The sequence below is a fragment of the Folsomia candida genome, unplaced genomic scaffold, assembly GCF_002217175.1.
Source record: "Folsomia candida strain VU population unplaced genomic scaffold, ASM221717v1 Fcan01_Sc001, whole genome shotgun sequence".
Taxonomy (NCBI): Eukaryota; Metazoa; Arthropoda; class Collembola; order Entomobryomorpha; family Isotomidae; genus Folsomia; species Folsomia candida.
In genome coordinates this window covers 24,100,624-24,115,173 of record NW_019091193.1, presented here as the reverse complement: position 1 = coordinate 24,115,173, position 14,550 = coordinate 24,100,624, and the positions used below count along the sequence as shown (strand labels likewise).

The window sequence follows — 14,550 nt, the reverse complement described above, 5'->3', positions numbered from 1 at the left end:
CACATAAAAATCGATAATTTTTAGGTTTGCAAAGTTAGGACTGTAGAATTTTGATTTTTTTTTCTTAAATGAGAAAATTTTTAGTTTTTACTGATTATTTTGCATCTATTTCATATTTATTTCGTGATGGAAGAAAAAAATCAAAATTCTACAGTCCCAACTTTGTAAACCTAAAAATTATCGATTTTTATGTGCATTAAAATCTTCATATTGTAAAAAACCCACGGAGATCTATGAGTTTCAAAATCGCCATTTGAATATATGGGGGAAGGGAAAGTTGAGACACAACAATTCAAACTCAAACCCCGCATACAATGCCACCTTAAGTATGTGAACATGAAACTTTGTCTTTTCATGAAAAAAAAACCCTCCAAACAGTTTGGAGGGTTTTGAGTTGTCTACCATACCGTCCATACCATTCAACACACCAACAGTTGGTGTCAACTCAAGTACATTATGTACTGTACATATATTAAATCTAGATACATTGTACAAATTTAAACATTCATTATAATATCTAAATTCGATAAGCAAAAAGTGTAAAATACACAACGAATCGTGCTTTAAAGGTAAGCTCAGATATAATTTGTAAGTATAATGTGTAATGTCTTCAAAAAATTAATTTGCTATTCGTGCCACCTATTTTATTTGTTATTCCCAGTTTCTGAGAATTTGAAAATGGTTTTACAAAAGTCTCCGGATTGGATGAAACTTTTGCCAGTTCAACGGCGTGACTTAATGAACCAAATGTTGACGTCTGACCTCCTGCTACCCATCGATGATATTCAGAGCCAACTAGGAGGTCGACTTCAGAACGTGCTAGGCCTTCAAGAAAAAGATTTACCAAAGGCCCTTAAACTGATTCTCGCTGAAATTGGGAAACACTTTGCATTGCTAAAGCGTGGAGTGGGTGGCCAGGAGACTAATAAGTTCCCTCCCGTGACATCGTCTTCTCGTTACGTCGCCTGCTCGAGGGGGTCCAGAATGATGGAGGCAAAAGCTTCAAAAGAGCTCCATGTGACACAACAGGCGAATGCTAATGCTGTTTTGGAGACAAAATTAGAAGAAATTCGTCAGTTCTCTGGAGCAGCGGAAGTACAAATGGAAAATACAATAATAGAAAGGAAGCAGAATTCGAAGTTACTACTACATAAAGAGACGTTATTGATTACCCTGCAGATTTTGAGAGAAAGGCTGGAAAATCTTGAGGTATACTACTGTTTACTTATTATACTGTTTTTTTAGCATATGCATATGAGGCTCATGTCACGAGGTCTTAACCAATTGTATATACATTTATGTTTACGTATTTCAGAAAACGTGTGCAACCCTAGCCATCATCGATATCAAGAAGCTGGAAGACGTCATTAAGAGACACGAAGCTCTCAAAAGAAATATGTCGTTATTAACAGAGAGGTTGGATTCTTTATCGCTAAAGGGAACTATTCCTTGCAGTTATATCGAAGCTAAAGCCAAGTTAATGGAGAGAAAAGCATATTTGTCAGCTCTGCAACATCAAATAGAAGCAGAGGGTGTGTCTCCATGATAGGTCAATTAACAATTTTGATTTCATTAATTTATACCTTATTTTTGTCTAAAAATATTGCCAATAAAAAAATACAGAAACGTTGTGTTTGTTTGTGTTCAAGTGCATACAATGTTGAGATTTATTTGGTGGGAATATTGTTTGAGCTGCTCAACTTTTCAAGCTTTGAATTTGATTCAAAAATTAAATTTAAAATTAAACAATAACAACGTTATAAGTTAAGTATTTAATTGTTGTAACATATAATATTAGTTATAACCGTCAAAAACGTTTTACAATTCGTAGCAGGTTAAGCCATCGTGGAAAATGACGACTGCTCAAGCACTAAAACGGACTGTGTACGTCGGTAAGTAAATATTTTAATTTTCAATTTGAATATCAAATCTTTTGAACAAAAGGATATATCTAGTCAATATGGTCATTTTGATTTTTAATATCCATGAAATCTGTCAAGATCACAAAACTTGCTATGTTATGCACATACCTAAAATTCCTGGCTTGAAACTTATAAAACTAAATTACAAATTGTAAGTAATTTAATTTCATTTTGTGTTTTCCTTTGCTAGGAGGCCTTGCAGAAGAAGTTGACACCGAGGTCATTAAAGCTGCTTTCATTCCTTTCGGTGATATTACGGACGTACAAATGCCGCTGGACTACGAAACACAGAAACACCGGGGATTTGCGTTTGTAGAATTTGAATTGAACGAGGACGCTGCGTCATCAATTGACAATATGGTGAGGTCTTTAATCAAGTTCTTGAGTATGCTAGAAATAGAGACAATGTGCCATTGCTTCTGTTAATTTATTACGTACTCGTTAATTGCAGAATGACGCCGAACTATTTGGAAGGGTAAAATACTATTTACTTATCCCCCCGTGATTACTGATTACTGTTGTTTCGTTTGTGTGCAGTCTTTTCAAGTGATTCAATTATTTACATGGGCATTACAGTTTATTTTCATTTAAATTAGTATCGAGTTATATTTTGAGGAGATCAATTATTTCTAGAAAACTTAAGATTTCTCTTTTCGCGATCCCCCTTTCAATTGCACACGAACTTGACAAATTTTGTCCCCCTTCATTCCAAATTCATTAATTTTTGATATTATATTATTTGGCAATGAACGCATATTATTTAAATGGCTCATAAAATAACTAAACGCTCGTTTGGGAAACTTAGTTGTCCTTGATAAATAAACGTTGAAGTTGTGGAATGTTTATATAGACAATTCGAGTAAATATGGCCAAGCCCATGAAAGTTAGAGAATTTTCAACTCGGCCTGTCTGGCAAGACGATAGCTGGCTGCAAAAGCATGCTGGAGAAACCTTGGGTGTCGGAAAGGATCCCACTAAGGATGCGACGAATGAAGATAAAGAAGGTGACCCTGAAGATATGAAAGAAAAATCAAAAACAGAGGTATGATTATAATACGTAGATATAGAGAACAAGCACTATGTATCAAGTAGAACACAAATAACAGTTATATTTTTGATATAATTCCATATTATTATTTGTGTAAAGGGCGCCGTCACACCTGGACCAGTTGTCAGAACTCCTAAGAATCCTCAAGTCTACTTGGACATTAAAATTGGGAAATTCACTGTAGGAAGAATGTCATTTGTTCTCAGGTAAAACAAAACTTCGAAGGGTACTCGAGGAGATGAGTGCACCTGCAATTTATGCATTGATATTATAAAATTCATGTAGTTAGTACCCAATGTTATCCAATATTTATATTGAATGTGTTTGTGTTTAAAAATTATTCACTCCAATATTTAGTATATTGTCTTTTTCCCTATAGAACTGATGTAGTCCCAATCACGGCGGAAAATTTCAGATGTCTTTGCACTCATGAGAAAGGATTTGGATTTCAAGAGTCTTCGTTTCATAGAATTATCCCTGGTTTTGTACGTATCAAATCCTAATTCTCTTTAATACTACATGACCTTTAATGGGTTTTATTGTTTTATTTTATCTAAAAAATATTTTGTTGTATTTTTTCTAATCAATGCGTAATGATTAAAAGTTTATTTTGTCATTCATTTGGCAGATGGCTCAGGGAGGAGACTTTACAAATAATAATGGAACCGGCGGAAAAAGTATTTATGGAGGCAAATTTGCAGACGAAAATTTCACACTTCGACATTCAGCACCTGGTACTTTGTCGATGGCAAATTCAGGTTATTATGCCTTTAAAATTGATTCTAAAACTCTACAGATAAACATTACAACTGAAATGAAAAATTCATTTACTTACCTGATTAATTTACTTAATTGTTATAATTCGTCATCCAGGTCCAAATACAAATGGAAGCCAGTTTTTCATAACATTTCAACCTACCAACTGGTACAATCACTTTATATCTACTTCTAGATAATATTTGGAATGCATTATATTTACTTCATGTAGGTTGGACAATAAACATGTAGTTTTTGGGCTGATAATTACTGGATTGGATGTGCTGAAAAAAATTGAGGTAAAAAATATATATTGTAAGCTTATAAAACTCAAGTTCAAGCATGATCATGTACCGTACCGACTCTGTTTTAGAAATTTGGATCCAATTCTGGAAAGCCTTCAGAGAAGATTACGGTCATTGCTTGCGGCGAGTTGGTGTAGCTGCAAATTCACTAATATATGCACATCATTGACGTTTCTACTTGGATCAGAAGCCCATCATGATACCTTGTTTTTTCGATTTTGCGATTGCGATTGTGATTTGTGACAACAAGAGCTCTAATTTGATGGTCGTTTGTACCTAGAATATATGGTATCTTATATTTATATCTAAAAAATAAATCAGTTATTGCACGTAAGTATGTACTGCCCATGAATATACTGGCAATCAGGTATGCATGACTGGATTTTTCTGTTCAAGACTAGATCATTGGATGTTTTACTACTTTTCGTTTGATGAGTTTTCGTTTCATGTCTTTCTTTCATGGAGGAAGGTGGGTGAATGAAAACAGGTAGCATCTATAGTATACAAGTATGTATGTAAGTACAAGCAGTGCTACAAATTTTGCTACTTGGAATTCTAACCAAGATCGAATATGTAAAGAAAGCTATATTGTTACGAAGCCTGACGGCATTACATGTTTTGATACCTCTTCAATTCAATGTTGTTGATGCTGTGTATCAGCAGGAACCGTTTTTGATCTTTACTTTATGTATTTTGCTTCGAATGCCAAATGTGAGTAAACTTTACTGGCAAATACGTTACAGTATTTATTTCTTTGACTCAGTTTATTCCATTTTTTAAAGAAAATCTACTCCACATTGTAATAACTCGTTTCAAGAAACATTATTTATGGCAACAAATACCTTGAAAAATTCACTTTCGTTAGAGTTTGAATGCGTTTTGTTTGGTTACAGATTTCAAATCCTCGTACGTAACTTGAACTAATGCTAAGACGTCTTTTGCTGTTACGCACATTCTTGTATAATAACGAATTAGTAAGGTAAACAAAATAAGGGTATAGGTTGAGTCTTATACATGTGTATTATGTCGTTGAGGAGTCTGCTGATTATCACTAAATGGCGATCATCATGTAACGTGACTACTTCACAACGGATAATCTCTCAAGAGTGTTGTATTTATAATCTACATTATCATTGCTTACTTAATTTATTATATTCCTCTCAACCAAGTATGACTATTATTATTTCGTTTATTTTATAAGATTTTTTCATCACGTAAAGTATCATAACTTTTACTTAATTAATAAATGTCCCCTTACCTTATACATATATATGTACTCGCATTTACTTTATTTACAGTTTTCACATTATGATTTCTTATATTAATATTCAAACACGGCGTTTGTTTTATTGTTTTCTTCTTAGAAATAAAACTTATTACAACTTTATAAACAGATTAACCATTCTTATTATTTAGCAGGAAATCTTGGAGAAAAATGCGGTATTATTATCTTTGTGCATACGTATATATGCATCTTTTTAATACTGGTACGGCTAATATGTATATTATGATTAGAGTGGAATATATGCGTTTAATATAATTTTACATATTGTGAACAGGTAATTTAACTGCATAGTTATGTATATCCGGTTGAATCGTTATCCGGTCGAAGTAATAACGATCTATTTACATATGTGTCGATTTTCATAGTTTTCGGTTAGCTCATGTATTATAATAAGCATACAATACATCCAAGCATGATGAACGCACAACGAGCTAATTCGTAATGGGCTCCCAAGTCAAGATTTGACTTATGTATGTATGCATTTGATAATGTCGTCGTTATATTTTGGCGACAATTTTACGTTACAAAAATAACTGTTTCACGTTTGAAAACGGTTTTTGCACGTAAATAAACGAGAATACTTATTGTATTAAGTTGGATATTTTAATGAATCCTGGGTACACCTTAAAAGTACCATTGTACTTTTGGGATATTTTTAACATTATGGATCCTCATGCATCATTGTGTTCTAATTAATTTTCCGTGAGTGGTTTAGCCCCTAAACATTTTGGATGTTGTTTGTTTCGCATTCATGTAATCTTAGTAATTGCTCCTCCACAAATACTATCGGCTCATGTTGCACTACATTTTTGTTGGGAACTTTGGACATTTATTACCAGACTGCCTGGTATAAGAGCCAGAAGGAAGGAAGGACTAAGAAGGATGAATATTTGTTACCTTTACTATTATGAAACTCTTGGGACAGGATGAGCGTAAATCGTAGCGCAACGCTGGATAGAGAGAGACCACATTTTTAAAGGTACATATATCTGCAGACCGACGCTTATCCAGGGTATCCCCCACCAGACTCGGTTGTTTAATCTACAAAAGGAACTTGTTCACAGAATACATATGAGCTCCATGCACAAGCTAAATATGACAGTATATGATGTTTCTCAATAATGGCTATATACGTACCCATACGCGAATAACTGCATACTTGTTATTTATGCCAAACTGGATGCAAATTCCTCGGAAATAAACAAAACATAAGTTGCAAAATTGTTTATTTCCCTCCCACTTTTGTCATAAAATATGCAATAATGTTGGAATAAGTTTAGCCAGAATTTGTTCATCCCTGTCATAACAAAAACGTACAAATTATACAAAAACGGGTTCAAGATTTGTTCCACATATCTCATTCTCTATCTTCTCGCTTTCCATGGGTTTATCGTAGGCTACCCAGTAATAAAACGAGAATTAAAGCAAAAGTTTAATTTAGAATTTTTGAAACACCTGACATGGACAGAATTCTAATTAAAGTCAGACAACTCCGGCAATAATTTAACGTTGAGTGGACTCGAGATTCTTGGAAATACGCAAACAGGACGAGTATAAAAAATGCGACACTAAAGAGCAGCTTCCTTCTAGTGAATATATTTCTGGATATCCAGTCATCAGGCGGAGCTTGACATCCAATATCTTAAGAGGCGAAATATGTCGAGAGCTACGCAGTTGACAGTTCTCACTTCTCATCCCCAGTCACTCGACTGTCTTACTACGATTTGAAATACAGTAAAATGCAAAACTGAGAAAGTTAATGAAACGAACAATCACACTTGAATCCTGCAATTTCACTCGAGACATGATCACATTGCACACTCTAATTCAACGACAACTCATCTTCAGCCAACTTCAGTACACAAATTGTGCATACGAAAAGATACGACTGACACTTGCATTTAAGCTAAAAGGATATATGTAAATAGGAAGTAGGAAGAAATGTATCGGTTCCAAGAATTAGGGCTTTTTTATACTGGGAAGAAACGTGATTCCGTTAGCATACATCATGTTTTATGGTCAATGGTAAAATGTGCCATGAGCTTCAAGAAGACGGGAGGAAATGATGGTCGTCTCAGCCACTTTCTCCTCCACTCGTGGTCTGGTGGCGATGGTGGTGAGTGTACGGGAGAGATGACTGACAAGGTATTTTGGCGGATGGAGGTAGGAAAGAAATGTGTAATATTCAGTGGAGCAGGTAATACAACAAGGACAGTTCGCCTTCCTCCCTGTGCGAGTAGTTGCGTCGAAAGGAAGGACGAACGCCGCCAGGTAAAATTTATTTTCCACATCGTCAAATGAAATGAAGGGCTCGGCTTAATCAAATTGGCTACTCGAGAGAAAGAGAGACTGCAACCACCGCCATCCACGTACACACGCAAGTAGGTATGCAATTCTTTTCAAGTACGAGTTCAAATCCGCATCCCTCTCTTCTTCTGCCTTTCGAACGAGTGTGGAGACAATTTTTACACCAATTTTCCAACAACATTTTTCAAAATGCGTATTCACTACTCCTTCCTTCTTATACATATGACAAGAAGAATCATCAAAGGAAAGGGAGCCGTGGTGGTGCTGCCACATTACTCTACTGTTTCTGTCATGCAGAAATATTGGGATTCGAGGGTGCTTTTACCAATATGAAATGAAACGAGAAAGTGAGCACGGCAGGGTTTTGCGGGGCTTGGAGAGAAGGTTTGTGATATTTGTTGAATTAGAATTTACTGTGCTCATCAGGAGAAGGAGAGGGAAAGCGTTGTTGCGGGTTAGTTAGTCTCTAGTGCGACGTATAAAGTGGCGAAGGGGAAGAAAATTATCATGGAAATGACACGATTTGCATAAGAAAAAAGAGTAGAACACCAAAAGGTGGTATAAAGTGGCACAGTTTAATACAAGTGCCACCACTCGGCTTTCACTTTTTCCCTTCTGCGTAGAGGTGGCTGGTTATATACGACGGCAACGGCGAGATACTTGTGAAAGTCATTCAAATTAACACTGCTGTAATAATAAGCGAAGGTCTGCAGTAAATAATCGTAAAAGTTGCAATCATGGTCTCCATCGCGTTTGTCAATGTGGCACTTCATACCCCACAATAAAAAACTTCATTTTTAACCATATCTTTTCTTCGAGGTCCGGGCTCCTGAGCAAGAGCTAGATATTAAATTTCTGCTTCAGGATATGACAGACTTGGCAAGAACCTCTGTCTCTCAGTCAGTAGAGTTAAATAATAAACGTGCACGATTATGCAAAAGTTTAAGAAAATGTCTTTTGAGAAATTGCTAAAGTTTTTTGATACTCGCTCGTCTCCTGTCCCCGTTCTCTGCCTTTCAGATGCCAGGACAAAACGAGAGAACAAACGGAAAGCCAAGGTTTCAATTTCTGGCTGGTTTCATCCTTGCTGCACCAACTATGAGTATACACTGATCTCATTGCGTATATGAATACCTGTTGTACATGCTAAACTCGGAATTTGTTATACTCGTATCCCTGGATTAACAGTGAGTGAAAGTCACAGATCCCTGAAATATGATAAAGTACGTAGATGATAAGCGCTGTGGATAATAATCAGTTCTTAGAAAGATGTACATTTGAGATTCGAGCAATTCTAGGTTAACTCGTAGATGCTCTTGCAATTTAAGAAGCACATTTTTACCCTGAACTCCGAAACATGAAATTTTGGGTAGTTTTAAAGTGCTTGACATTACAGAGTGGTCAGGGAATATGAGGGCCAAAAGTTGGCTTGGTTGTTGAACACTTAGGTTTCACTTTCTACTCCCAGGGCAGAGATACACGTTGAGAAGGAAAACGGGAATGAGGGTCCGATGGGACGACGGCCACTCAACTTTCTACCCAATTTTAAAATGGACTTTTAAACTGGTACAAAATCCTTCGGGAAGTTTTACCAAGTCTTAAAAACTAACTAAAATAAAGGTAAATATGTGCATCACATACATTCATATCATGTTTCAGCTTGATAAAACCACTCTTTTTTTACTAATATCTTTTTAATTACAAGTTTTTCAATTAATATTTTGGAAACAGTCACAGTTAGCAAGTTGTTTGTGAAAATACGTACGCTTGAGAAATGTTGTTTTTAGCAGGCAATGAAAAACAATCGTAATTTCGCAATGAAAGGTTGAAAGTTTTGGGATATCATGATATGTGCATAAGAATATATACGCACGAAAGGGGGAGAGTTATGCAGACCAGATAAATGTCCATCGTTGCAGGTAATCTCCTCAAAACTTTGCATTGACGTTGAAATACATATTCATGAAAGTAGTCCCGTGAAGACAGAGTTGCGATTAGGATTCCCTTTTGCCAGACAGAAAAGTCCAATGAAATGGAATCGAAAGCTAGGCTTAAGCAAATTAGAGAATCCAGTTCCCACACAAAGGAGGGATTTGCAAAGACGAGTTTTCCACACCAAAATACAAAGAGTGGAGCAAACAATAATGGTTCCCTCATCATCAGTGTGAGAGAGCAGAAAAAAGTCTAAACTTTCTCTCTCTCTCGCTCTCTCTAAACTTTTTGATTTTGCTAAAAAGTGAGGATTTAATGGTATTTTATTACGCTGACTTCTCCAGTTTAAAAGAGGTGAAAGCAAGCAAGAGAGTTAAATTTTTAATGGGCTGCGGTGTATGATTGGAAACCTTGCGAAACTTGAAGCACGGCTGCTGCTGAGGAGAACAGAAACAATGGCAAACAAAGTTTTTGTGAAATTGATAAGACTTGTAGAAAACAAACGACTTCATCTTCAGAACTTATTGTCGAACACTACTCTTGTTGGAAAGAAGTGTTTTCTGGTTCGTTCTCGATTTAAAAGTCACGACACAACAGCAAACTCTTTCTTTTGGCTTTCTCTCTGAGGAGGACACAATAATAAGTAGTTGGTAGGAATTGGTCCTCGTTCGTATGTGTACGTACTTGGCCAATAAAGGGTTCACTGCTCGTGGAGGTGGTGGTGGGGTGGCTGTGAAGTGAGACAGAAACAAAGTGGAACAATAAGTTTTGCAGATGATTTATACCCAAAACAACAAACAAATGAAAGTTGGGAATACTTTGAAGCACAACTCCTTCTTTGGGACTTATTTCTGGTTTGGTTGGACTGGTTTTGCGGTTCTTTTGTCTTGCACTCGAACGGAAGCCGTGTGGAAATTAAATCGACATTTTTTAGGAGAGAATAAATAGAGTATTTTCGTGCCAAAAACATAAATGCATAAACCTATCTCAAGTAAATAAATGAGACCGTCATCAGTCATTTACCCTCTTTTTGTGATACGCGTATGAATTGTATCATGCAATTAGTTATGTAATATGAATTAAGGCGGAATAGCATGCTGGCTGATGCGCGGTTTTTTGTTTGAATTGTTGTGTCTCAACTTTCCCTTCCTCCATGTATTCAAATGGCGATTTTGAAAAATGTTCACCGCCTTTCGTTTTTAACAATATGAAGATATTAATGCACCTAAAAATCGGTAATTTTTAGGCTTACATAGTTAGGAGATAAAAATTTTGATTTTTTTCTTCAACAAGAAGATAAATATAAAATAGATGAAAAATAATCAATAAAATTTAAATATTTCCTCATTGAAGAAAAAAATCAAAATTTTTATCTCCTAACTATGTAAGCCTAAAAATTACCGATTTTTAGGTGCATTAATATCTTCATATTGTTAAAAACGGAAGGCGGTGAACATTTTTCAAAATCGCCATTTGAATACATGGAGGAAGGGAAAGTTGAGACACAACAATTCAAACAAAAAACCACGTGATACAATGCCACGTTAAAGCATTCAAATTAAATCACATACAAAAAACTGAACATGTAAGTAATACATCGGCACTTTAGTAATAAGTGAGCGGAGATTAAGAGTTAGCTATATTTGATGTTAAACCAATCCTCATAAATCACATAGTGGCGAAACTGATGAACTCGGTGGGGTATAAAGTTCACAAGTTTCGGTGGGAATTTTGAATTTTTTGCAAAAAACTGCAAATATCATCTGGAGTTGTTTACATTTTTAGTGGTTTCCAGTGGGAAGAGTATGTGTGGTAGGAACTTCCCACTACACATACTCTATGACCAGTTGAGACGAGTCACAAAAAGTGGTTAAATTTTGATGTTATTTTCACTTTGCGAGTTTCAAAGTGCACGCAAAAGTTTGAAATTTTCACAATATAATTATCAATAGTTTTGCAACAAACTACCTTGGACCGATTAGCAATTTTGATGATAGTTTTATTTATATTAATCAATATTTCTGTGATATTGGGATTATTGATTAATATAAATAAAACTATCATCAAAATTGCTAGTCGGTCCAAGGTAGTTTGTTGCAAAACTATTGATAATTATATTGTGAAAATTTCAAACTTTTGCGTGCACTTTGAAACTCGCAAAGTGAAAAATCAGATCAGATTTCTGGACCCATGCGTAACATGGAGAGGAAATGCAGAGCGAGAGCTCTTCTCGCTCAATAGAGCGACGAGAAAAAATATAACGCAGGCTTAATATCTTCATTACATGCATAGGTATGCAAATAAGTATATTAATTAACTGCATTGCCAATTAATTTCTCAAGACCTTTCTCTGTTGCTGACTCGAGGAAACTGGAAAACTTTCTTTCTTGACACGTATGCATGTAAGCACATCCGCATGAATACATACTTACATGCATTCCATAATTATTTGAACGTGACAATAAAGCGTGGGTGTCATTTGAATCGATGGAAATGCAATTTCCGGATTCGAACCTGATAATGTTGCAACATTCCTCCTCTCTCAACGTCAGCATTTTCTAAAACAATAAAATGAGACTTGGAAACTTTCGAAAGACTTCAAAATTCTTCTAAAACGAAATAATTTAACTTATTTTGATGAAATCAGTGAATAATTTCTTCTAAATAATGTACCAATACGCAGCATTCATGCATCATACTAGATAGTACTTATCAACTTATCGTATTCTGTACGAGATTATACATGTTATAGGTATTACTGTAGTCTAAATGCTTCCTAACTTATGTGTACATACTTGTAAAAGTTATTAGACAAAATGGGACCCCAGTAAAAAATCAACGGATCGTATACATCAGACAGATATTCACAAAATTAGGTGGATTGATTGTCGAGCAATCTCGAAAGTTTTTTGAAAGTCTCGCTTTCTGCAGGACGATCGAGTTTGAAGTCTATATCTACATGGGTTGACGTCTAATCTTAATGCCAAAATATGTACGTGGCTTTTCCATAGCTTGAAAACTTCCTACGATACCCTACCCTACCAAATATGTCGTGCACCCCGGAAATGGATATTCATACATGCATATAGTGAGAATATTTTTTTAAATTCTTGTCTGGTGAACCCGCAGATCTGTTACGACTAGAACGAAGCTTGATTCTAAGACTTCCGCCAATAATTAATTTACGAATTATGCGTATAACTATTTCTCAAAAATAGAATTAATCTTTGCCATGCACATTATATGTTGTAATACCTGCATATTTACATCCCTACGCTACTTACACAATAGAGTTACAAAATGTCGTGAAAATACGGTTTAAAGTCAAAGGTTATTCTAAACTAATATGGAATGGAATGAAGTTTGGAAGTGATTCGTGATATCTCTGTTTCCAGTATACACATGTATGGCACTTATAATTAGTTAATTAATACGTTCACGAAAAATACTAGCTTCTAGTCCTTAGGATTAGTAAGTAAATCGTAGTCTTATAGTTTACCGAAAAGTGAATAATTATCAACTCAAATCTCTACATTATGTTCAGTTCGATTTTCTCTCCTAACCGCTGGCAAGCTACATATCTGAAATTCGACGACATCAAAAGGACAAGACAACACATTCAAGGGCATAAAAATTAATCCAACTTTATACGTCTCACAATCAGATAAAAACAAGATTTTGCTAGTATAAAACCAAAATAAGGCAATAATATTGTACGTCATACTGTGCATACATCAAGTTTTCACATTTTCGCTTCAAATAAAGCAAAGAAATGTGTGGGAGGTGTGGGAGTGATACGATTAAGATTAGGTTTGTGTATGAAAAGATTGAAGCAATAGAAAGATTGAAGATTGAAAGAAGATGAAGCAGCTTATTTTCACTTAAACTGAAACTAAGAAAGTCAATCAGACTTAACAAAGTTATTGCCAATATACTCACAAACAGCAACAATCAATTGTTTTTTCCGAGTGTTCACAATGTGGATACAGCATACTCCGCATTGACATCAAACAAAACCAATTTTGTCGTACGTGTGTATGTGTAATATTACTTGAAATAAGTGTCAAAGATGTCAGGTATAACCTTGGTCAAAAAAGAAGCACTTTGAAACCACCTTACACCTATACACGTAATAAGTCTGCAATATACCCGTAGTTTCGCCAACTCATTAATTTCGATTTATCTCACGCCCACACCGAACCATCTTATTCCGACGAAAATATAATGATGTTTTCCCTTCTTCGCACAAATAAGCTGTCAATTGCACTCAAATTAGTAGTTACACAACCCTCAAAATACACACCCGTTGAAGACATATAATAACCGAGTACACAAAGAACGTGGTTTCAAGTTTGAAGCTTGATAATGTCAATTTTTAAATCATGTTAAAAGTCATTTAGTTGGGATGGGCTGTCGTCTGGGTGGGTGGGTGTATGCATATGCACCATTTCATACTCTTCACATAATAATCTCAAACGTCAAATCTCACGACATGGACCAATAATAAAGATGTTGCGATAAATGAATGACTGGAGACGACTCTGTATCTCTGCGTACTCAAATTATCCTGTGCACTGAAACTCTGTCCTGAAAACTGGAAGAGGAAATTGAAATCATATCACATTTCCACACTAAATTCCACATGGAGTTTTCCTTGGCTTCCTTTGTGTAGTCTTATCAAATATTTTTTTGCCTGTCGTTTCAAATCACACCTTATCCTCATACCAGCATTTCTTCCTGTTGGCACGAGAATGAGGCAAGAGCGGAAACCGTCAGCTTCAGGCGAACGTGAAATATCAGGACGACCCATCTTCCCATGTACGACACGTAGAATATGTGTGCACTTTCTCCCTATCTTCCATCCTCCCGAATGCTCCATCTCCAAAATCAGAATTTCAAATTTCGACAGGGCCCTTGCCAGCCAATTGGAAAATGTCAACAAGTTTCTATTATTTTTGAATCTAAATATATACACTAAAAATTGAAATTTAATAG

At 35.5% G+C, this 14,550-nt stretch overlaps 1 protein-coding gene and 1 long non-coding RNA gene across 6 annotated transcripts; one reads left to right on the top strand and one right to left on the bottom strand.

Annotated features, from left to right (window-relative positions):
- Positions 1-371: 371 nt before the first annotated feature.
- On the top strand, positions 372-5,299 carry LOC110848040 (peptidyl-prolyl cis-trans isomerase E). Of its 5 annotated transcripts, none has more exons than XM_022095140.2 (13): positions 372-569; positions 662-1,209; positions 1,316-1,549; positions 1,835-1,892; positions 2,113-2,282; positions 2,374-2,397; positions 2,773-2,964; positions 3,070-3,176; positions 3,350-3,455; positions 3,599-3,728; positions 3,844-3,895; positions 3,959-4,025; positions 4,100-5,299. In XM_022095140.2, exons 4-13 carry the CDS (start codon positions 1,853-1,855, stop codon positions 4,166-4,168), a joined length of 957 nt encoding a protein of 318 aa, XP_021950832.1. In that variant the 5' UTR covers positions 372-569; positions 662-1,209; positions 1,316-1,549; positions 1,835-1,852; the 3' UTR covers positions 4,169-5,299. The 5 variants fall into 5 exon arrangements, 4 of the variants coding, with proteins under 4 accessions (XP_021950832.1, XP_021950822.1, XP_035706316.1 ...); XM_022095130.2 differs by having other exon boundaries at positions 1,832-1,892; XM_035850423.1 differs by having other exon boundaries at positions 1,316-1,764.
- On the bottom strand, positions 2,481-4,005 carry LOC118435109. Its single transcript, XR_004834511.1, has 3 exons — positions 3,806-4,005; positions 3,083-3,218; positions 2,481-2,932 (listed from the first exon to the last, which is right to left on the bottom strand). It is a non-coding gene; the product is annotated as an uncharacterized LOC118435109 (long non-coding RNA).
- Positions 5,300-14,550: the final 9,251 nt, after the last annotated feature.